The sequence below is a fragment of the Lampetra fluviatilis genome, chromosome 5, assembly GCF_964198595.1.
Source record: "Lampetra fluviatilis chromosome 5, kcLamFluv1.1, whole genome shotgun sequence".
Classification (NCBI taxonomy): domain Eukaryota; kingdom Metazoa; phylum Chordata; class Hyperoartia; order Petromyzontiformes; family Petromyzontidae; genus Lampetra; species Lampetra fluviatilis.
In genome coordinates this window covers 7,362,669-7,386,956 of record NC_136279.1, presented here as the reverse complement: position 1 = coordinate 7,386,956, position 24,288 = coordinate 7,362,669, and the positions used below count along the sequence as shown (strand labels likewise).

General features: G+C 53.4%; 1 protein-coding gene across 1 annotated transcript; it reads right to left on the bottom strand.

The window, feature by feature from the left end:
- Window positions 1-7,417: 7,417 nt before the first annotated feature.
- On the bottom strand, window positions 7,418-21,294 carry LOC144932205 (uncharacterized). Its single transcript, XM_078856154.1, has 5 exons — window positions 21,162-21,294; window positions 14,948-15,197; window positions 13,960-14,039; window positions 11,986-12,799; window positions 7,418-9,440 (listed from the first exon to the last, which is right to left on the bottom strand). The coding sequence occupies exons 2-5, from the start codon at window positions 15,185-15,187 to the stop codon at window positions 9,084-9,086; spliced, it is 1,491 nt and encodes a 496-aa protein (XP_078712280.1). The 5' UTR covers window positions 15,188-15,197; window positions 21,162-21,294; the 3' UTR covers window positions 7,418-9,083.
- Between the last annotated feature and the right edge of the window lie 2,994 nt (window positions 21,295-24,288).

The following is a 24,288-nucleotide window of genomic DNA, read 5'->3' as shown; positions in this document are numbered from 1 at the left end:
GTGTATAGTGTAGTGTATAGTGTAGTGTATAGTGTAGTATACTAGTACAGCAGCACACCGGTGTTGTTGGAGAGTAAACCCACTACAAACATTCACAATTCGAGTGAACCGTGACGTTTCGCCGGTAATTCCAACCCGCCTCATCGAGCGAGAGCCATAATTGTGGATAAATCCTCCTGTTTCGTTCGTCCTTATACCGCACAGGCGTCAGGCTCGGGATGGAACCCCCACGACCTCCTCCCGTATTCACACCAGGCGAGGTCGTGGCGCGCCCTGCCAGGATAGGGGAATGGGCTCGGCAGTTGCTATTACCTCTCCTGTACAATTTAGTTGGGGCGTTGTTTGGCGAGCCGGGGCGAGTGAGAGTTCTTGCGGTTTTTTTTAATACGATCAAGCACAACAGCGGGAGCGAGCCGGTGACGAACGCGATCATCTCCCCCCCCCCGCCCGCTGCCCTCTCGCGGGGGCGTTGGCTGCACCTGGCCGATATTGATCCCAGGTGCTCAAACAAAAACCACGCGCAAAGTTGCGTGCGCGACGTTTCACAGAGAGCGCGACAGCAGCAATAGTACTAATACACACTCGCAGACGAGCGAGCGAGCGAACCAATTTGTATTTACGCGGATCCATTTCGCCGGAATGCTTTGGCCAGCGTGCCAAGCCGTGGCCATAACGCTGCTGGCTTGGCCGGTTGCTGATGGAGGCAGCAACGGGAATAGACGCGGGGGTGGGAGCGGTGGGTGGTGATTTGGGCTGCCGTGTTTACTGCAAAGCGGGGGGGGGCAATGTGACCCCCTCCCCCTCCCGTGGGCTCGTGTGTCACAGCACCACCCCTAAACTCCGACTCACCCTCCTCCTCCTTCTCCTTCAACTTCCCCGTGTGTTTTTGTTTTTCCCAGCTTTCAAACGAACCTCCAGCACAGGAGGACATTGTCTAATCGTTGTCACCCCGTGAAACTGTGTCATCATCATCGGCGCACATTGGTTTGCGTCCATCATCAACATCAACGTGTATGTATGTTGAACTTCTTTCGCACCGTACGTTGCCCAACCGTGCTAAAGCAAAGATATGCGGCAGGGGAGGGGGGGGCAACACACTAAAAACACAAAAAAGTAGTTCATAATCATCGTCGCATTGGCATCCATGTGGTCAGTGTTGTTTTAGAGCGGGTCGTTTGCAAATTTTCACGAAGGTTAAAAACCATGCTGATGACACTGATGCCAATGAGACGACGATGATGATAACGATGATGATGTTTTTATCGTCATCATAATCATCATCCCAATCATCATCCCAATGCAATCGGTATCGTTCTGCTTGTGTCGTGCCGACAATGACGATGACACTCGTGAGGCGATATCATCGACATTTTAACACGTAGGCTTTCGCGACCAATATTGTTCATAATCAACGATTTTTGGGTTTAGATCGCGTTATTTATAAATGTGTCGTAACCCTCCACCACCCGACACGACCAATCAGTAAAAAAGTGTCACGTTGACAAAAGACAAATAGTTCACTGCTTTAGCCCACCGGTGTGTTGAAGCGTGAAACCACAACATTTACAATTTGAGTACGACGTTTCGCTGGTAATCGTACTCAAATTGTAAATGTTGTGGTTTCACGCTTCAACACACCGGTGGGCTAAAGCAGTGAACTATTTGTCTTTTGTCAACGTGACACTTTTTTACTGATTGGCCGTGTCGGGTGGTGGAGGGTTACGACACATTTATAAATAACGCGATCTCAACCCAAACATCGTTGATTATGATCATCGACATTGCTTTTTTACATTTCACAAAAACAGAAAATATGGAGCGTTGTGTCACCGACGTGATTGGCACGCGTTGGAACACGCGCGTGTGGGTGGGGAGCGCTCGCGGGTGGCTTGCATCAAGGACAATTGAACGGATCGCAAGGAAGCCACCCACTTTTATTCGGCACATCAAATTCGTATTAATTTCTCGGGTAAAAATATTTGTTTCTATTTTTGAGTTCAAATAAAAGTGTGCGCATTAAAAACAATAGGTTTTTTTTACTAACATTTTTCTTGGTACGGTTAAGTCCCTAGCAATGACAGAGGCTCCCTTGCTAGACCGGCTTTGCCAGCTAGTTTACCACGTTGTTGTTGTTGTTGTTGTTGCTGTTGTGGTGCATCACTCACCGCCAATCAAGTCAAGTCTCCCTTGATTTAATAATGATTACTAATAGCTCCAGATGTGTCCTCTCCTGGCCCGCTCTTGCTTGCATCTCAGAAATATTCATGGAATGCGTCGGGTTGGACCTGAATAGGTTTAACCTCCCCATAACAACAGCTGTGTTCGTTTGTCAAGCAGGAGATACAGACCACATGGCGCTGCAAATATCAAGTACTTAGGTAAACACCTTAGGAGCTATAAATGAATAATTCTGCGAATCCCCGTGCTTTATTTTATTTATAAGTGCAGTCTTAAAATACGAGTCTGTTTCAATTACCGATATTAAACTCACCCAATAGTCCCGTGGGAGCAGACGCAGCGACGGTGCATAGCAGCATCCACCGTCTGGCGCCAACGTCTAGGGGTCCTTCCTAGCAGAGCCCCCAAGCCGGCCCCCTTCAGAGGGGTCCTTCCTAGCAGAGCCCCCAAGCGAGCCCCCTTCAGAGGGGTCCTTTCTAGCAGAGCCCCCAAGCGAGCCCCCTTCAGAGGGGTCCTTTCTAGCAGAGCCCCCAAGCGGGCCCCCTTCAGAGGGGTCCTTCCTAGCAGAGCCCCCAAGCGAGCCCCCTTCAGAGGGGTCCTTCCTAGCAGAGCCCCCAAGCGAGCCCCCTTCAGAGGGGTCCTTTCTAGCAGAGCCCCCAAGCGGGCCCCCTTCAGAGGGGTCCTTCCTAGCAGAGCCCCCAAGCCGGCCCCCTTCAGAGGGGTCCTTCCTAGCAGAGACCCCAAGCGAGCCCCCTTCAGAGGGGTCCTTTCTAGCAGAGCCCCCAAGCGAGCCCCCTTCAGAGGGGTCCTTCCTAGCAGAGCCCCCAAGCGAGCCCCCTTCAGAGGGGTCCTTCCTAGCAGAGCCCCCAAGCGGGCCCCCTTCCTAGGGTTCCTTCCTAGCAGAGCCCCCAAGCGAGCCCCCTTCCTAGGGGTCCTTCCTAGCAGAACCCCCAAGCGAGCCCCCTTCAGAGGGGTCCTTCCTAGCAGAGCCCCCAAGCGGGCCCCCTTCCTAGGGTTCCTTCCTAGCAGAGCCCCCAAGCGGGCCCCCTTCCTAGGGGTCCTTCCTAGCAGAGCCCCCAAGCTGGCCCCCTTCAGAGGGGTCCTTCCTAGCAGAGCCCCCAAGCGAGGCTCCCTTCCTGTCCCCGAGTGTCGACAATCACCGGTCGATCCGATTCAGCCGCGACGCCACTGTCCCGAACCGTCGGCCTTCTCCTATTACGAGACTTAGACGAGACGCGCAGACGTTGAAAGGCATTCAGAGAGAGAGAGAGACAGACACACGCACAAGAAGACTAAAACAGCGAGAAATACGGGCACACGCACAGAGACAGAGAGAGTCACACCAAGATAGATGAATCTAAAGGAAGACACCTTGACACAGACGCAGATAAAGAGACAGCTACACCTAGAGTTGCAGACAGAGGGACACGGAGAAAGATAGATTCAGAGAATAGAGGGATGGGGGGGGGGTGATTCTATGTTCCGGCGTGTGTGCACATTACACTCGTGTGCATGCAGCTCCGCGGATGCAAATGCACACGCGCGCAGCATTTACAAGCGGCGCTCTGCAACCTCAGCGCACTGTGAGCGCAGGCAGCGCAAATCATCAGCCCCGACCTTGCGGTGCTGTCAGCAAGAGGTCAGGCGGCGCAGGCACGGACGTGCTGGGGGAGAGCTGTGTAGAGTGAACAGCGCAAGGGCGAGACGAAACCCTCATCCTCCTCCTCCTGCTGACCCCGTGCTGCTAAACTCTGTGACTCATCACCCTCCTCCTCCTCCTGACCCCGTGCTGCTAAACTCTGGGACTCATCACCCTCCTCCTCCTGTTGACTCCGTGCTGCTAAACTCTGGAACTCATCACCCTCCTCCTCCTCCTGACCCCGTGCTGCTAAACTCTGGAACTCATCACCCTCCTCCTCCTCCTGACCCCGTGCTGCTAAACTCTGGGACTCATCACCCTCCTCCTCCTCCTGACCCCGTGCTGCTAAACTCTGGAACTCATCACCCTCCTCCTCCTGTTGACCCCGTGCTGCTAAACTCTGGAACTCATCGCCCTCCTCCTCCTGACCCCGAGCTGCTAAACTCTGTGACTCATCACCCTCCTCCTCCTCCTGACCCCGTGCTGCTAAACTCTGTGACTCATCACCCTCCTCCTCCTCCTGACCCCGTGCTGCTAAACTCTGTGACTCATCACCCCCCTCCTCCTCCTGACCCCGTGCTGCTAAACTCTGTGACTCATCACCCTCCTCCTCCTCCTGACCTCGTGCTGCTAAACTCTGGAACTCATCACCCTCCTCCTCCTCCTGACCCCGTGCTGCTAAACTCTGTGACTCATCACCCTCCTCCTCCTCCTGACCCCGTGCTGCTAAACTCTGGGACTCATCACCCTCCTCCTCCTGTTGACCCCGTGCTGCTAAACTCTGGAACTCATCGCCCTCCTCCTCCTGACCCCGTGCTGCTAAACTCTGTGACTCATCACCCTCCTCCTCCTCCTGACCCCGTGCTGCTAAACTCTGGGACTCATCACCCTCCTCCTCCTCCTGACCCCGTGCTGCTAAACTCTGTGACTCATCACCCTCCTCCTCCTGTTGACCCCGTGCTGCTAAACTCTGTGACTCATCACCCTCCTCCTCCTCCTGACCCCGTGCTGCTAAACTCTGTGACTCATCACCCCCCTCCTCCTTCACACCTAATTACCCTTCTCTTTCCTCCCACCTTCAGTGACACTTTCCATATTTTTTTTTATAAAAAAAAAAAGCCGGGTGCCAGCCACCACCAATCAGTCTCGGATCTGCTTTGGTGACAGCAATGAGGTTCACATTCTGTCGGTCTAGACTTTTCGTAAGCAAATGTCACTTAAAAATAACAAGCCCCCCCCCACTGCATGCCCACTCAGTTCAGTAAAAATTCGACCATATTACTCGGCCTCGCCGAGATTTAGAGGATGTTTATATTTAGCTGTTGACCGATGGCATCGTCGCATCTGCCTGCCTCGAAAGTCTGCTTTGTACGTCTTGCACCCCGAGTCCGTGGCAAAGGCGCAGGCGTGCGACTGCTTAATCGGCCAACCTCTGTGAAGGACGCTACCGGGCAGTCGGAGTCGGTCGCCCTCCAACAACGACGGAGGGTGAAGAAGGAGCGAAGCTCACAACAATGGGCAAAGTGTCGGGCGGCTAAAACACAACAGGGTGGCACAGTGGCTGGCGAAGGTTGTGCATTTTGGCTGTCATCCACGGTCAGTTAACCCTTGAACCACCTGGGGTCTGTCCCGTTACCTGGCAGGGAGCCTTCGACACTTCGCGTGACCTCAAAGTGCATCGCCATTTATTGGCGAATGGCGGTTGTTGTTGTTTCTGTGCACGTGTCTGTGTTTGTCTCAGTCGGCAGTGCGGATGCTAAGTTGTTTACACCGTCTGCACAAACCGTTGACAGCTGCACACACGCACATATATTTGAATTGTATTCCTTTATTCTTTAAATATGTTTACAGGCATACTTACAGCACGTGTTCACAGCGATGGACAATATACAGCATGCGTGGATGGCGACGGGCCCTTCCCGCGCGGCAGATCGACCGGTGAACGTAATTCGCCCGTCGCTTACAAACAACCAACTAAACTCACCGCTGCTCACTCGCTGCCAGGTGTGCCACCATGCCAGCGCATCACGCGGCAGATCCGCGAGAAATCCGATAGAGCCCTTGCACAGAATGGGCCATTCACTCAGCATAGCCAGCCAATTCGAACTTTTCAAACCACCGTACGAGGTTGTTGATGAAGCCGTGAGCCGCAGAGCGAGAAAACAAATAATCTTTGAGTGAAGGTATTCGGCCGGTTGGGATTGCTCTCATAGAGACACCAACCCAGCAACGTGCCAACGTTAGGTCAACGTAGGTTAACGTTGCCACGTGGTTGGAAGCGTTGCGACAACGTTAGACGAACGTTGACGCAACGTTGGCCACGTGGTCTTGTTTTCTATGGTTTTTTTTTCTGGCTATTGACGAGCGGCCGAATTACTGTTCTTTTCAAATTACGGGATTATTGGTATTTTTTCTAAGATTTTTGTTTTGTCATCGTTATCATCGTTATCGTGTTACTTGTTATCTACTGGCCGTTGTCTGTCATTATGATTGTAACTCAAGAAGCATCGCAGGTAGCGTTGATGGCGTGGGTATTTGCCATAAATGTGATATCTGCGGGAAATCTAGAAATAGGTGGACGCGTTTTCTTTGGGCATCTCCCGATTATACCTCTGGCTATTGGATGGGATTGTTTTGTCACATGTATGCATTTCCACTATTTACAGGTACGCGTACTGATATGCGTACAGGTGAGCGTACAGACAGTGGTAAGATCTGTACGAATATACAAGCTGCTGCATGCCTCATGTAACATTACATACTCAAGCGTTATCTACAAATGGTGAAGTACTACTCATAGCGATGTCATTTGTACAACGTACACAAAACCACGGCACATTGCTTTTGCACATCAATCATCTTAAAAAAAAATCAAAACATCTAAAACAGCGATGGCAGGAACACTTCAATATAAATATTTAAGCCAACGTTCAACTCGGTTTGTGAATATATACAATATATACTCTGCATGTCCATGCGTTTATATTCAGTGTATCTGTGTGTTCGTGTGTTCGTACAAAATGTAAATTGCATACCCACGTGATCATATTCAGGATGTGTGTGTGTATCTACAGGTGGTGCATCGGCCAGTCATCTCAGTCAGTCGACCCATGGCACCTGTTGGGTCTGTCCCGTGACCTCCTGCCAGCGGGCATTCGACACATCACGTGACCTCAACGTGCGCATGGCCTGGCACAAGCGCCGTGGTGATAGTGGCGAATGGCGGTTGTTATTGTCGATGTGAGGAGTGGTAGTGTGGGAGTGGTATTGCAGCGATTAGCGTGCTGCGCTACGAACCCGGAGACCCGGGTTCGATTCCCGCTCACGGCCAACATCATGACGATTATCTGAACCGGTCCTGGGTCTCCCCTAGGTCGACTCAAACCTCAAACGAGTACCTGGTGCTGTGTGTAAACAACGCCACTTGGGAGACAAAGGCGGCCGGGCGTGGTGTTGGCCACCCACCCCCTCGTGTGCCGTGCCGGCCTTCATAGGTGCTACTCGCTAACATCACTTGCCCCAACAGTCGGTTTAATGCTATATGGGGGACCTTTGCCTATGTGTTCGTATCCAATGCAAATTCCATATCCGTGTGCAGTATTCCGGTGTTCGTATTCTTATCACTTATAAACAATTCTAATCATTTACAGCGCACCTCATGATCACGGCATGTCACTAGTTTAACAACACATCCGTCTGGACACGGACGGCATGCCATGCACATACTGTTTGTAATCGGGCAGTGGTTGCATCACATTCTATTCACGAAACGTTACCACATCACATTGCAAGGCATCGTGTTACAATTACAATGAAAAAAATATATGTACAGCCCTCCAGAGGTGGGACAAAGTCATTGTTATGCAAGTCCAAGTCGAGTCGCAAGTCATCAAATTCATGACTCGAGTCTGACTCGAGTCCAAGTCACATGACTCGAGTCCACATCTCATAGGTGGGACAAAGTCATTGTTATGCAAGTCCAAGTCGAGTCGCAAGTCATCAAATTCATGACTCGAGTCTGACTCGAGTCCAAGTCACATGACTCGAGTCCACACCTCTGCAGCCCTCTGTCAATCCGCTGCTGGATGACGACCTACCCACGCTGTTGTTGGTTGGCCATGGGTGGGAGGTGATGGGGGTGGAGGGCGATGGGGGGGAGGGGGGGGCTGACCATATTTCACCATGCGGTTTGTTGAAGGGGAGTGACGTGCCCAGGTCCCGTTTCAGATGTCACTCACCACTGATGTTATCCGTGGCCGGGAATCGAACTCGGGTTGCAGAGTCCTGATAATTATTCTGGCCTATCGCCCGATGATGCTTGCTGTAATTACCAGCGAAACGTCGAATTCAATTTGTAAATGTTGTGGATTTACTCTCCAACACACCGGTGGGCTGTCGTAGTAAACTAATTGGCGCGTTGTTTACGTGACAAACCTTACTGGCCGTGTCGGGTCGTGGAGGCTTACGATGCATTTATACTCACGCGATATAACCCAAACAACTTTATTACGAATGATATTGGTCGCGAAAGCCTAAGCGTTGAACTAGTCTTACAGTATTGGCATACAGCATTGCGCCGTACGTTTGGAGCACAGCTGGGACAGCAAATTAGAAAATTACAATTTAGCGATGAAACAGAGAAGAGCTCAGCTGAACACAATCCTCCTGCAGTGGATTCCAGAATAAATAAAATAAAAAAGCCCCCAGCGAGACTTTAGCAACATTCATATAACGCGTTGGAGCGATAACGGATGAATATTTACAGTCCCGCTCGCTGCGTGTCGCATTCGCAGGTACTGATGGCCTCGGCAGAGTTTTTTTGCTGACGTGCATAGAACACCAACCCTTTGTGTGTGGGATGGGGGGTGGCGGTTGTGTATAGCGGGCAGTGCGCCGCGCTACGAACCCAGCGGACCCGAGATCAATTCCCGCTTACGACCAGCCAGTCCTGGGCCTCCCCTAGGTCGACTCAGCCTCAAATGGGCACCTGATGTGGTGTGTGTGTGTGTGTGAATACAACAGCACGGGGGAGACAAAGGCAGCCGCGCGTTTTGCTGGCCACCCACCCCCTCGTGTGCCGTGCCGGGCTTCATAGGTGTTCGCCAACAGCACTTGCCCCAGCATTATGTTAAGGTTTATACGGGGGGATCTTTGTCTTTGTGTGCTGACGTACGTCGCGTGCATGCGCGTGCGTGCCCCTCCACGTGTGGCGCTGGCGGGGGGAGGGGGGGACGCACGAGCGCCGGGTGCTCTTTTGTTTTTCACTTTACACGGCGGACGACCGCAGGTCCCCCCACGACAGAATGTCCATGATGTCGTGGATGTTGTACGAGTCAGCGGGGGGCCGGGCCACTCTGGGCGCCGGCGGGCACGCGGTGGGCGCGCGCGCGCCTTTAGGAGCCGGCCGAGCGGCGGGCTCCTGCCGGCTCGGTGGCTCCTGCCGACTCGGTGGCTCCTGCCGGCTCGGTGGCTCCTGCCGGCTCGGTGGCTCCTGCCGGCTGGAGTCGGGGCTCTCCGGAGGGGCGCGGCCGGCCCAGCGGGAGGGGAGACGGCGCTTGGAGGGACGGGCGGGCAGAGAGAAGCGCGTTTGTAGGGGCGGCAGGGTGTCCGTCGATTCGCCGCCCTGCGGGTCGCCACACGCGCGGACAGGGGTGACACGGTCAACATTGACGCGCGCACTGTGTGTGTCGGACGTTATCGATCCGTCCTCGGACGCGCGCTTTCACCTGTGTAGCTTGAGAACCATTCGCACCACTGCCTCTAACGAGGGAAGGGCACGGAACAAGCGCTTGGCGGTGACCCTGTCGGGAGTCCGTGTGAAACGCGCTGATGGCTCACTTCACTTTCAGCCGGGAGACCCAGAAGATATCGCCGCACCCGGCACACCGCATCCGGCAGGCGCCTTTGGCTGCGGCTACGGATTTGTCACGCGTCACCTCACGTCGTTCTACCAGCGACCCGGAGAATATTTGGCGGGGATGGTAGATGGTGGTGGTGGTGGTGGTGGGGGGGGCACTGGGATGAAGCCCTGAGCGTCGGTGTCCGAGTGTCAACTTGCGCACGTACCCACTGCTGGGCCGCCCGCTCACAAGGTCAAGTCACATTGTCTGCGCGTTCAAGCCCGTGCTCACCTCTATTTGCGGCGCAGAGTTCGAGGTGGAAATTTGCACATTCCTCTGGTGGGGGGGGGCAGTCTCTCTCCACGGATCAATCTAAACTCCCCTCGATCGAAGAAGGTGGTGTAAATTCCACTTTTCTATGCCGAGTGTTTTTTTTTTCCCGCACGTGACAATATGAACTTCTCTCGATTAGAGAAATTGGTGGAAATTCCTACGTCCAAGGGAAATCTGTTCGCCCACTGTTTACTTTTGACAAACTAGTACTTATTTTAATTGCCACTTGAGGGATGATGAGCCGAGTCTACCCACAAATTTGTTTGGAACTTAAATATATATCATCATCATCGACAATGTATCATCAGTGAGCACAGGACACACGGCATTATAAAAGATAACGCTCATGCAATTAATTATCTCCTTTGAATTTAACCCACATTTCCATTAAACCAAACTACAGTTAGAGTTGATCGGGATGGTGAAGTATGGTCATACGCAGCATATACAGAGGTATATACCAGATTTCTTTTAAACCTCTGATCTGCCAACACTGGGGGGGGGGGGTGCAGAGTAGTGGCGGGCGGGGGGGGGTAGATTCCCTAGGCGTGTTCGTGGCGTTGTCAATCATGTTAATAATGCACGGCACGCAGGAGTTATTTAAAGTGCACTTGGAAAAGCAATGCCGTGTTCATGTGCGTTAAAGCTCACGAACACGGGCGCGGTGAGGTCTCCATCTGGCACCAGGGGATGTGCACAGGAACGCATTCCAAGTGCGTGACCCCCCCCCCCCATCGCCTCCACCCCCCTGACGAATACGAGGGTGGAGGGAGACTCAGGCCAGGGTTGACTTTGCTCGCTCGTTTGATTGGCTATTTTTGTTTTTGCTTTATCTGTGCACCGCGTAACGCCGATGATACGCGCATGCTCAACAGAGACAAGCACACAGAGCCGCGGGGACAGACACAGTTAGACACAGATTTGACGTGTTGCAGACAGACAGACAGACTTACACGGCGGAGTCAGAGATAACAAAGAGACAGAGAAGACACACATCGACAAATATCCACGCTGTAGCCTTTAACGGAATGTTGGGGCAAGTGCTGATAGCGAGCAGCAACCTATGAAGGCCGGCACGGCACACGATTGGGTTGGTGGCAAGCCCCACGCCCCGCCGTATTTGTCTCTCTCGCGGCGATGTTTACACACCGCACCAGGTACACATTTGAGGCTGAGTCGACCTAGGGGAGACCCAACACGGGTTCAGATCATCGTCACTGGTGTTGGCCGTGAACGGGAATCGAACTTGAGTTGCCGGGTTTCGTAGCGCAGTGTCGCGCGAACCACAACCGCGCCGTTTTACGCAAAGACAAAGATCCCCCGCATAGCCTTCAAGGTACTAATGCGGCAAGTGCCGTCAGCGAGCGCGCACACGCACTCGCGCGCACACGTAAAAAAATACAAAGACCCTCCTCCTATAACCTACTTAGGCCGCCTTTGTCTCCCCAATACGCGTGTGACTTGGGACAAGCAGAGTACACGTTGAAGTATCACTCGCCACTGATGGTAACCGTGGGCGGGAGTCCAACTCCGATGGCCAGGCTACGCAGCAAAGCGTGTTAACTACTGCGCCACCGCTCTCCATACAAAGACAAAGATCCCCCGCATAGCCTTAACAGACCGTCGGGGCAAGTGCTGTCGGTGAGCATCTACGAAGGCTGGGACGAAACACGAGGGGGTGGGTGGCCAGCACCACGCCCGACCGCCTTTGTCTTTACACATGCACTCATTTGAGTCTGAGTCGACCTAGGGGAGACCCAGGGTCGGTCCAGATAATCGTCACCGGTGTTGGCCGTGAGCGGGAATCGAACTCGGGTGGCCGGGTTCGTAGCGCAGCGCGCACATCACTGTGCCACGAATCGCGTGTGTAAACGACATCGCCGGTGGAGAGACAAAGGCGGCCGGGCGTGGTGGTGTCTGCAACCACCCCTCTCGTGCATCGCGTCGGCCTTAAACTATAGGCGCTCGCGCACACATCGGCAAAGCCACGCGTACCTGCATCGCGTCCGCACGGCCAGCATTCACCGGGTGTCCCCGCGACGCTGCGTCCGCAGACCCGACCCGACCACAGACGCCATCCCCCCGGGTTCGACTCCCTAGCTCGGGCGTAGTGGGCGCTTTCATGCTGCTGCTGATGCCGCTGCTGCCGCTGATGCCGCTGCTGATAATGCTGATGCCGCTGATGCTGCTGCTGCTTTTGCCGTTGCTGCTGCTGCCTCTGTTCCTGCCGCTCCTACTGCTGCGGCTCACCGTTCCCACTGATTTCGCAGCTCCCTGTCGCGGTGGGGCAGACGCCGGAAGAGTTACCGGGCGGCCGCGGGACTCCGGCTCCGCATGAGAGCGGCTGTCCAGGTGCTGCTGCCGCTGCTGTTTTTGTTGTTGCTGCTGCTGCTGTTGCTTCTGCTGCTGCTGTTGTTGCTGCTGCTGCTTCTGCTGCTGCTGCTCCACACTAGAGCGACTGTCCAAGGGCTTCTGCTGCTGCTGCATCATCAACTGCATCAGTCTACTGCTGCTGCTGCTTCGAGGAGAGCACGGCGAGGAACTGTGCCCTCCCACGATGGAGGTGCTCCGTGGAGGAACCGTGGGAGGGATGGCCGCGCACTCGTGCTCCATCTCCCCTTCCTCCTCCTCCTCTCTCTCCTCCACGCCGAGGTGGAAGCTCAGCCAGGTGTTCCTCTCGTTCATCATCTGTTCCGTGGGGCCGTGGCCGTCCGGGGTCGGCGTGCAGGTCGGAGGAGGGGACGGGGTCGCGACGGGGGTCGTCTCGGGGCCGTTGCAGGCGCAGGACAGCGACGACGCGGACCTGGGGCTGGAGTCACAACCGGGGGGAGAGAAAGAAACCATGAGCTGTGTGGTCACTCGTGGTGGGGATATTGCGTGAAGACGCTCGGTGGGAATGTTACGAACTGAATGGTTCACGATTACGGGGAGCGAATCGATTGTGCGCTTATATTGATATTGTCGTGTTTGTGCTGCCTTGTTTGGTCTGTTTCGCTTGCAGATGATTATCTGCATCGTATCTACTGTTTCCCTTGTACTGTCTCTTCGATAAGAATGGTCTGTACTTCCGGTCTCGTCTGTACTGATGAGCACTGCCAGTGCTGTATTGATTGTACTGTTTGTCTTCTTGTGCTGGCTGCCCCGTAGATATTGTTACCTGTGTGCTGTACTGTGTGTACTGCCTTGTCCTGTCTAGTTTGTACTATCTCGTTGGTGCTGTCTGTCTCATCTGATGTGTACGTTTTGTTCCGAGCCATTACTCGAAGTGAACGAGGAGTACGTGGTCGGTCCTTCAGGGCACACTCTGCTGATTAAACCCAGAAGTTGACACCCGTCCAGGGTTTTTGCTTCTGAAACGAATGCTGCTGGAAACAAATCGGGAGGGCAATTGGCTGATGGATGAAAATGTTAAATGTTATATTTAGGTGCAGGGGCGACGTGGACCCTTGCGTATTTATTCCTGTGAGAGATGGTGACTACTTGGGGAGGCTTTCATCCAGCAGTGGATATATCATGGCTGATTGATATTATCATCGGTCAATAAAATCTTCCATTTCAAACCAGGTGAGAGTCCTGCATTTCCTAATTAAGTGTGACGTTGTATGATGAGCATGGGGCAAGTGAGCTCATTGAGCATGGCGTGAACTTGATCCATGGACCTGCCCTTGGGCGGATAGCTCGAAAGGTCCCACTGAGGCCAGACGTTTATTTTGCAGGTGAGCCCCTGAATCAGAGGGGCATCCACAATGCGGGGACCTTCACCTGTCACCTGCACGCAGAGCCGGCCCTAGACCTTTGGGGGCCCTAAGCAAAATTTGGTTGGAGGCCCCTTTGATGTATGATTTTTTTTCACCCACGAGCTAGCAGTGACTCTAGGGGGCCCTCTGCTGGCCACGGGGCCCTTTGCAACTGCAAGGGTCGCTTAGTGGCTGGGCCGGCTCTGCCTGCACGTCCTGAGAGCGTGTTTACCTGCTCGTGTTGGACTTTCTGCGCAGCTCCTCCTGGTACGTGGAGAAGTCCTGACTCAGCTTCGCGATCTCCTCCAACACCTGGCAAGGAGGCCGCAGCGCGTCGTGACACCGAGCTCCCGAGCTACGACTCCAGTCCGTTCACTGGCTTCCAGATCCAACCCCGGATCGAATTCAGTGTCACAGTCACCCGCTTCAACGTCCTCCGTGGGCTCCTTTCCGCCTACCTCTCATCTCACTCTACTCCCCTCCACGCACTCTCATACTTCTGCCCTCTCATCTCACTCCACTCCCCTCCACGCACTCCCCTACCTCTCCCTTTTCATATCACTCTACTCCCCTCCACGCACTCCACTACCTCTCCCCCTCTCATCACACTCTACTCCCCTTCACGCACTCCCCTACCTCTCCCCTCTCATCTCACTCCACTCCCCTCCACGCACTCCCCTACCTCGCCCCTCTAATCTCACTCTACTCCCCTTCACGCACTCTCCTACCTCTCCCCTCTCGTCTCACTCTACTCCCCTTCACGCACTCTCCTACCTCTCCCTCTCATCTCACTCTACTCCCCTTCCTCTCTCATCTCAATCCACTCCCCTTCACGCCCTCCCCTACCTCGCCCCTCTCGTCTCACTCCACTCCCCTCAACTCACTCTCCACTCCAGCATCCAAGGCGTTCTGTCGAAACCCCCGATCAGTCAACCAATGCCAAGTGTGTGGTCGCTCATAGCCGACTCACAACGCGCTCCACCACCCACCCTCCCCCCCAACCAAAGCGCCCGATCATCGGACGTTGCTTTGCATTTTCTTATAATTGTTATTATCAGCACTGTGCAGTACTAGTGCCGTTTGAGATCGTCGGGGTGCGCACGGACCCACGTGGCTGTGGGTTAGTCCCCGGGCCTGCCTGGGTGGGGTGGAGGTGTCGGGGAGGGTGGGTGGCGGGGGGGGCGGTGTGGGGGGGAACCGTGGCAGAAGTTGTCACCCACCCCGCTGAGACACGCAGCCTTCTTCTTCGTCTTGTGCCTCCCGTTCGGAGGCTCCGTCTCCTTGGGGCGGGCAGCCCTCGCTCCGACGCCGCCGCCGCCGTCGCGTTTCAGCAGCTGGTCGAGCGTGAGGATCACGTCCCCACCGGCGACTCCTCGCGGGGTCGCACACGTCGGGCTCGCCTTCTTCGGGGGGGCCCCGAGGACACGGGGACCCTCGGGGCGGCTGCGCAGCGCGAGCATTGCGTCTGCGCTGGGCACGCACAAAGGCAAAGGTCCCCTGTGAAGCCTTGGCGGACTGTTGGGGCAAGTGCGTGTTCGCGAGCACACACGAAGGCCGCCACGGCGCACGAGGGGGTGGGTGGCCAGCAGCACCACGCCTGGCCGCTTTTGTCTTCCCCATTACTGATGTTTACGCATTGCACCACGCAGCCATCATGCGTCACGAACACACAAAAGATAAAGATCCCACTTAGAGCCCTGTTGGGTCAGTGCTCTTAGCACGGCACACTAGGGGGTGGATCGCCACCACCACGCACAAGCGACTTTTTGTAACCCCAGCGCTGATATTTGAAACACCACACCAAGGTACTAGTTTAAGGCTGAGTCGACCTAGGGGAGGCCCAGCACCGGTTCAGATAATCGTCACTGGTGTCGGCCGTGAACGGGAATCGAACTTGCATGGCCGGTTTCGTAGCGCAGCTTGATAACCACAAAGACAAATATGCACCGTGTAGCCTTTACAGACTGTAGGGGCAAGAGCTTTTGGCAAGCACCACCGATGCAGGCTGCCACGGCACACAAAGGGGTGGGTGGCCAACACCACGCCCGGCCAACTTGATCTCCCTGTTGACTTCACACACACACCACATCAGGTGCCCATTTGAGGCTGACTAGACCTAGGGGAGGCCCAGGACCGGTTCAGAAAATCGTCGCTGATGTTGGCCGTGAGCGGGAATCGAACTCGGGTCGCCGTGTGGACGTGCTCGGTGCCAGGGCGCTGTGAGCGGGCACCTCTCAGTCGCCGGCGTCAACTCGCTCCGCACTCGAGTGCGCGCATCGCGGACGCGGGAGGTTGTGTGGGTGCGTGCCTCCGTGCTTTTTTGAGCGCCCCTCATACCACGTGCCAAGAGTGTGTTTTGAAATGTACGCTAGAGGCCGAACGAAATTCGGTTTCGGCGCCGAAAGTTGGCAAATTGGCCTCTTTCGGCGTAGTTTCGGTTTCGGCCGAAAGTAAATTTGTAACTTTCAGTCTGGTTTTGTTTTCGGCCGAAACCATAAATTCAGTTTCGGTCGGCCTCTAAAGTACACGCGCGCATGCGACTCCGGGCAGCGGCAGCGGTGGTTGATGGCAGACGCTCCTCACTCTCTCCGGCGATCCCAAGCAGCGCACACACGCACACTCAAGCGAGGATGGGGGTGAGAGGGGGTGAGAGGGGGTGAGGGGGGTGAGGGGGGGTGAGAGGGGGTGAGAGGGGTGTGGTGGTGGTGGGGGGGGATAAGACAGACGACGGAGAAGAATAAGAAAAAAATAACTTCGGGGCCGTCCATAAATGACGTCACGCGATTTTGCTGTAGTGAAAGCAGGTACCACCACAGTCAGTATGTACTGCTGTCATCATACAGGTACCACCACAGTCAGGATGCACTGCTGTAGTGAAAGCAGGTACCACCACAGTCAGTATGTACTGCTGTCATCATACAGGTATCACCACAGTCAGTATGTACTGCTGTAGTGAAAGCAGGTACCACCACAGTCAGTATGTACTGCTGTCATCATACAGGTACCACCACAGTCAGGATGCATTGCTGTAGTGAAAGCAGGTATCACCACAGTCAGTATGTACTGCTGTCATCATACAGGTACCACCACAGTCAGGATGCATTGCTGTAGTGAAAGCAGGTATCACCACAGTCAGTATGTACTGCTGTCATCATACAGGTACCACCACAGTCAGTGTGTACTGCTGTCATCATACAGGTACCACCACAGTCGGTATGCACTGCTGTAGTGATAGTAGATACTGCTATCAAGTCGGTAGATACTGCAATATCGAGTTAGCAGATACTAAAACAGTCAGTAAAACCCACGACAGTCAGTCAATACTGCTACAGTCAGTATCTACTACTATACAGTCAGTACATACTACTATGGTCAGTAGCTACTAGAGTCAGTAGATACTACTATACAGTCAGTAAATACTGCTATAGAGTTAGTAGTTACTACTATAGTCAGTTGATACTACCATAGAGTCAGCAGATACTACTATACAGTTAGTCGTTACTACTGTAGAGTCGGTAGATACTACTGTAGGGCCAGTAAATACTACTACGGTCAGTCGTTACTACTACAGTCACTAAATACTACTAAACAGTAGCAACTACTGGCTCAGTAGATATTACTGTACAGTCAGTAGATACAACTGCAGAGTCAATCGATACTACTTACTCTGTTGTATGTAGGGTGTGTAGGTATATATTCCTACGTGGGGGTAAAGATATTTTCAGAGGGGCGGGGGTCGACAATTTTCGTAAACCTTTTACATCAACTACTTTCTATAACTTTTTGAACTTTTGCAAACCTCTCATAATTTTGTTGGTGGAGAAATGGACAAACGGCCCACTGGGCTTTCACAATACCTTAGTATCTGTGTATGTATATGTAAGGTTTTTAAGATAATTTTTGAAAAATATTTTTCGCCCGGGCAACGCCGGGTACTTCCCGCGAGTATATCTATAAGTGTGTGTGTGTGTTTAAATATGAACACACTGCCCCATAAGAGTTTGTTTTGGAACGTGGGCGCGGTGTGGTTGTGTGGTGGTGGGAGTGGTGGTTCGTGATGAAAGTGGTGATCGTGGGAGGGGTGGTGGCGGGAGTGGTTATGGCGGTGGAGGTGTTGGTGGAGGGAGAGAAACAGAGATTTGTTAAACTAAACTTAGTGAATTGCCCAGTTAAGTCTACATTTGAAGCTTTCGTGACTGCAAGGATTAATACTCTTAGGTTGTTTCGGTAAAGTCACGTAGGTAAAAAATAATGATAGAATAATAATAAATGAAAATAAATTAATTTAGTTATTTTCATTTATTATTATTGATAGAAAAATAACTAAATTAATTTATTTTCATTTATTATTATTATTCTATCATTATTTTTTACCTACGTGACTTTACCGAAAAAACCTAAGAGTAACACCAGTTAGGGTCCACTGAGCTATTTAGCTATTTTTCCATAAGCAGCCTGGCCTCAAATGAAAGCTCAACCAAGTGCCTTATAATCACTTGGAAATGTATAGCAGCCAAACACTCCAAACGCATGTTGCTAAATGTGGAGGGGAAAACCGGAGCACCCCAAAAAAAAATCCACGCGGCCACGAGGAGAACACGCAAACTCCAAATATACAGCAGCAGGCGTCACGGTCGGGATCGAAACCCACGACCTCCTGCATACCAGGCAAGGTTATTAACATCTCGCCACCGTGGCGCCCCTTAAGAAGAGAGGAAGGAATGGAGATAGCGGAGTGCGATTAGAGATATATATAGAGCGCAGGAGCGAGGGAGTGAGGGAGAGTGGGCGAGAGATGGATGGGAGAGAAACGGAGCTGTACGGAGGAAGCGGTAGGTAGGGTGAGGGGCTGGGGAGATGGAGGTAAAGAGGGTGATCATCGTGGGAGGAAGAGAGAGGGAGCCAGCTTGGGATGAGTGTGCGTGTGGGGTGTAAGCGTGTGCGGGAAGCGGTTAGCGCGCTGCACTACGAACCCAGCGACCCGAGTTAGATTCCCGCTCAAAGCCAACACCAGTGAACCGGTCCTGGGCCTCCCCTAGGTCGACTCAGCCTCAAATGAGTACCTGGTAATATATGTAAACATCGCCACTCGGGAGGTGGCCGGGCGTCGTGCTCGCCACACGGGCCTTCATAGGTGCTCGCTAACAGCACTTGCCCCAACAGTCTGTTAAGGCTACACGGGAGATCTTTGTGTCCGTGTGTGTGGTGCTGGGTGGTGGTGGTGGTGGAGCGTTCGGAAAGACCCATCAGAGGCACGCGCCGCTGTGTAAGCGGGGAGGCCCCTGCTCGTCGTGCGCAATGGAAAGAGAGGGAGGGACCCCCCGGGAGCGCCCCCCCCCTAGAGAGTGTAGGGAGCCCCCCCCCCACCACCACCACCTCTCCGCGTGCCACTGCGCGTGCGACATCGTGGCGCTATTCCTGGCCCGAGCGCGTCGCTGCGCGGTGAGATCAGCCCTGACACGCGGCCCAAAACACTCTCATCATCCCTCCTGCTGCAGCAGCAGCGGCAGCAGCAGCAGCGGCAGCAGCAGCGGAGGCAGCAGCAGCAGCAGCTCCGCGTTGCGATGATCTAACGGGCGCGCGATCGCTCGCGAGTTCTAAATCCCTCCCCAATGGGACGGTCGTCCGATGGTCGAGATCGACCGGGAACGCGCGTTTCGCGATGCAGTGGGCCACTCCGCGTCTTGGCTGCGGTGCATTGGATGCGAAATACAAACTCGACGCTAGTGTCAATAACACTGCCTTGAAAGGGAAAGGAAAAAAAACCGAATGGTTAATGCGCCGTGAAGGAGGGCCGTTACCAGTAATGCCGCCTATTGTTTTGCTTTTTGTTTTGTTTATGAGCAGTTTTAATGACGAATGTCTTGCTGAGTCGATGAACGTTATGGTGACTCGCTCAAGATTGCAGCGGGGTTTTTTTTCTTTAGAAAGTGGGCAGCATACGGGCAAGCATGGCAACGGTGGCGTAAACAGTTTCATCATCACAAGAACCTACCGCTGGGCAGTCTGCGTCACGGGATTTTTACATCGTGGGGCTTCGAAGCACGGTGGTGGTCAGGGGGCAGCAGTGGCGGAGTGGTTAGGACACTGCACGATTGAGTTCGCTTCCGAGTCACGGCTAACATCAGTAGCGAGTGGAATGTGAGCCGGTCCTAGCCCTCGCGCTTATCCAACCCGCACTGACCAGCGTGGTGAAGTATAGTCGAGTCAAACAACCACCCCCCCCCCCCCCCATGACCGTCTAGGCTCGGGGGGAGACCCTATCCAACAGTGGAATAACAGTGCTCGTGAACACGGTCCACCTTTGAATGCTTACCAGGTCTGCCATAATAGAGGTTTTTTAGGGGTTAGATCGCGTAAATATATACGTGTCGTTAAAACCCGCCACCACGCGACACAGCCAACCAGTGAGGGTTGTCACGTAAACAGAACGTGGCCAATTCGTCACTAGTACAGCACACCGGTGTGTTGGAGAGCCAAACCACGACATTTACAATCTTAGCAGGTATCTACGTTCGAAAACAAATCAAGCGTCGTTACGCGCTGCACGCGTCTGATGATTGATACACACGTTCCGCGTGGGGTAAAGAGCGCCGGTTCAAATTGCTCCGATTTTAATTAGGCGTTTGTAGTGACATCGAATCGTCAGGCGCGTGTAGCGTGTAAATACTTAATTAGTATCTGTACAAGGATACGTTTGCTATACTGCCACCTGCTAGCCTGGCTTTCTCAGGTTGTCGCTCAACCAAGAGGTAACCAGGCTGAAGCCTGATTGGCTTCCAACATCTGACAAGTTCGGACGCGTTCAGAGTGATTTCAGTTTCAAATGTGTTTGGTGTAACCAGGTGAGATCTCAAGAAGCCAGGGTGGGTATCATTTGCTCGAGTGACTTAAGTCACTGCAATGGCAATAGCAAAACAAATATAATAAAGTACGGTCATTTATCCAGAACTAATCGCTGACATCATTCCATACTCGCGAGACATTACCCGTGAGCGTGCGACATTCTAGAAAGAAAAAAAACAGACAAAAGTCGAATGCATTTTCTGATCGTAACGCTCCATTGGCATAACCACCACGATCACCACCAACATCCTCATTACCACGAGCGCCATAATCACCACGAACACCATCATTCACCAACGTTATCATCAACGCAACTACCACCATCACCACCACGAGCGCCATAATAACCATCACGACGAAAACCCATCATCATCACCACCACCACCAGCATCAACACCATCAGCATCACCACCACCAATTTGAACTACCAACAGCACGATCACCACAATCACCATTACCACGACCACCAACGCCACCGCGGCCAGCAAGCAAAGCAAAACACCACCACCACCTTGGGTACTGAACGAACGAGGGGCTTCAGCGCATGCAGGGTGCACGGTGAACGTGACGGGTCCGTGCTTGACGCACCTGTGGCAGGCGGCTGCGTGAAGATGCTGGCTTCTGGGAGGCACTCCTGGCAACACCTCGCGTGTCTTGGTCGCTCAAAGCGCTCTCTGGCGAGAGGAGACGTGCCGGGGTGAGGAGATGAGGGTGGATGGGGTGGAGGGGGGGGGTCCTCACCACGAGTCGGAGATGCGAAGCGTCCTCCACACGCGAGGACAAGCGAAGTGTTCTCGCGACGACCGCTCGAATAAAATTCTACACCGTGGAAACCAACCCCACTCGTTGACGTCAGGGGTATCTCCTTTTGGGGGAGGAGGATGATGGGGGGGGGGATGAGGAGTAGGAGCAGGGCGAGAATGAGGAGGAGGAGAATTTGGAGGAGAATGGGGAGGAAAATAATGGGGGCGGTGGTGGGGGGGGGGGAGTGGAGGAAGAGATTGGGGAAGATCAGGAGGCCGATGGGGAGCAGGAGGAGAAGGGAGATGAGAGGCGGATTTGCGGCTTAGGGTGTAGCGGGGTGGGTGGTGGTGGCGATGGTGGTGGTGAGAGATTGGTAGTGTTTGGTGGAAGAACTGGTAGTGTCGGTGTGGTAGAGGTGGTTACTGGTGGTTATAGTGGTGTTCGTGGAAGTAGTCGTTGGAGTTGGAGTGGGTGGCTGTGGTTGTTGTTGTTGCTAGTGGGTAATGGTTATGGCTGTAGCGATTGGTGGTGGTGATGGGTATCTGCCTGTACCTTGCAATCCTCCCTTGTATGTATGGTACGTTGAGCTTCTTTCGCACCGTACGTGGCCAACTGTGCTAATCTGAGGTGCGATATAGGGTCTTGCCTCTGATCTTCACCGTGCGTGTGTGCTGTGTGCAGTGCCGGATTATCGTAGTAGCACAAGTAGCTACAAATGCTACAGGCCCCGCACTTTCAAGGGCCCCGCGCTAAATGCGTTCAAGCTCTCAGTTCCGGTTCAGTGATTCTGCACTTGCCCTATTACTATAGTACTATACCACCTTCATCTTTTATGAGCGACTGGTGTTTACGGTTAGCGATTTGTCGTTTTATCTGGCTGAATCGCAAATGAAAAAATACAATTACTTTATTATGCAAGTTAAACATTTGTTTTTAATATTTAAGTTTTTTATTTTATTTAGGGCACCTTTATAACATGTGCTACAGGCCCCGCACTAGCTTCATCCGGCACTGACTGTGTGTGTGGTGCAGCGGTCAGCGCACTGCGCTACGAACCCGGCCACCGGAGTTTGATTCCCACTCACGGCCAACACCAGTGACGGATATCTGCACTGGTCCTGGGCCTCCCCTAGGTCGACTCAGTCTCGAATGAATAGCTGGTGCCGTGCATAAAAAGATCGCCACTCGGGAGACAAAGGCGGCCCGGTGTGGTGCTGCTCACTGACCCCTTCGTGTGTCGTTCCGGCCTTTATAGCTGCTCGCTAAAAGCACTTTCACCAAACGTCTGCTATGGATATACGGGGGACTTTTGTATTTGTATGCCTCGGGAGAGTATAATTAGTTCAACCAGTGGGAAGGCGAGGGGGGTCGAGTCTGTGAATGCAGTGAGTGTGTCTGTGTGTCTCAGTTTGTCTGTGTGTGTTGATGTGCGGTGTTGTCTGTGTCAATGCGTTGATGACCAGAGTTCGATTCCCGCTCACGGCTCAGCCTTAAATTAGTACCTGATGTGGTGTGACTAATAACAGCACGGCGGATATAAAGGCGACCAGGCAGTCGTTTATTATGTGATCATGTGCCTGTTTACGTCTGCGTGCGTGTCAAACGAAAAGCTCTCCCTTCATCACGCAGACAAAGATAAACATCCCCCCCCAGTATAGCCTTAACAGATTGTTGGGGGAAGTGCTGTTAGTGAGCACCTATGAAGACCGGAACGGCACACGAAGGGGTGATTGACCAGCACCACACCCGGCCGCCTTTGTCTCCCTAGTGGCAATCTTTTCACACATCTCACTAGGTACACAATTGAGGCTGAGTCGACCGAGGGGAGGCCCAGGACCGGTTCAGATAACCGTGTACTGGTGTTGGCCGTGAGCGGGAATCGAACTTGGGTTGCTAGGTTCTTAGCGCAGCGCGCTAACCACTACACTACCGCTCCCCCACATCACACAGGACACACACGCGCATATATACATACACACAAGTACTCAGTTTTTATTTGAACTAGAGCTACGTAAACGTCGACGTGCGACGCTATCACCAATCAACAGGCGAGTCAAGCGCATCACAACTTCATTTCCGTTTGAAGGGAGAAGAATCGTAAACAACGGAAGGTGGAGCGCGGGGCATGGTTGGTCGCCAAGGGCTGGAATCCAGGACCCCCCCCCTCCCCGCTAATGATGACCACTATTTCCTCGCGTTCTCGGGATTTCTCCGGGCCACCGTGTGGGAGTATAGGGTACCGTGAAGGTTCGGTGCCTCGACTGCCGCATGAGGAAGGAAGCGATGGTGGCATCAGCAGCACCGCTGTCCGTGATGACCTCTATAACTTGAGCTGCCTCCGAATTGGGAGAATGCATTAGTGGAGTCGGGTGGGGTGGGGGGGGGCACAGCCCTTCGACCCCATCAAAGCTGTCACAAGCAACGTTAGGGGGCCCGAAGCAGACGCTATTTATTCGTGTGTGTCCCTCTCTCGGCTGATATCACCCTCGTCAGACGGCGACAGACGCGACATTGACAAGTGATACAGATTAATAGTCATGTCGAGAAAGACGAGAAGAGAGTTGCAGACAAGGCAGAGGCGAGAGTCTAATTTGATGTTAATTATTGCGGTCTGCTGGTGAGGATTTGAATTTGAGTTGACACAATATATATGCATCCCATATAGATATGCATCCCATATAGATTGTGTTCATGAAACCGGGGGTCTCTCTTGAGTCATTTTGGAGCCGAAGCTTTGTATTGGATTTGCTTCTACCTCCCGTTAGAACTATTGTCACGCGTGTGTAGCCTTAATAGGCGCTCGCTAACCGCGCCGTGTCTGTCCCAAGAGGTCACGCGGGCTGTAAGGGGACCCCTTGCAGGCTTTGTTGTGTTGAGGGTGTCCCTCCCGGAGTGCATGGGATCATCTTTTCCATTACCCGAGCGTGCCGACTATGGGATGGAGAGAATACTGGGACAGCGTGTGACTTGG

Coding starts and splice junctions, on each gene's coding strand:
- LOC144932205 (XM_078856154.1), bottom strand. CDS start 15,187: ATGCTCGCGCTGCGCAGCCGCCCCGAGGGTCCCCGTGTCCTCGGGGCC. Junction 14,040..14,947: donor AGGCTGCGTGTCTCAGCGGG/GTGGGTGACAAC, acceptor CCTCCTTGCCAG/GTGTTGGAGGAGATCGCGAA. Junction 12,800..13,959: donor AGAAAGTCCAACACGAGCAG/GTAAACACGCTC, acceptor TTGTGACTCCAG/CCCCAGGTCCGCGTCGTCGC.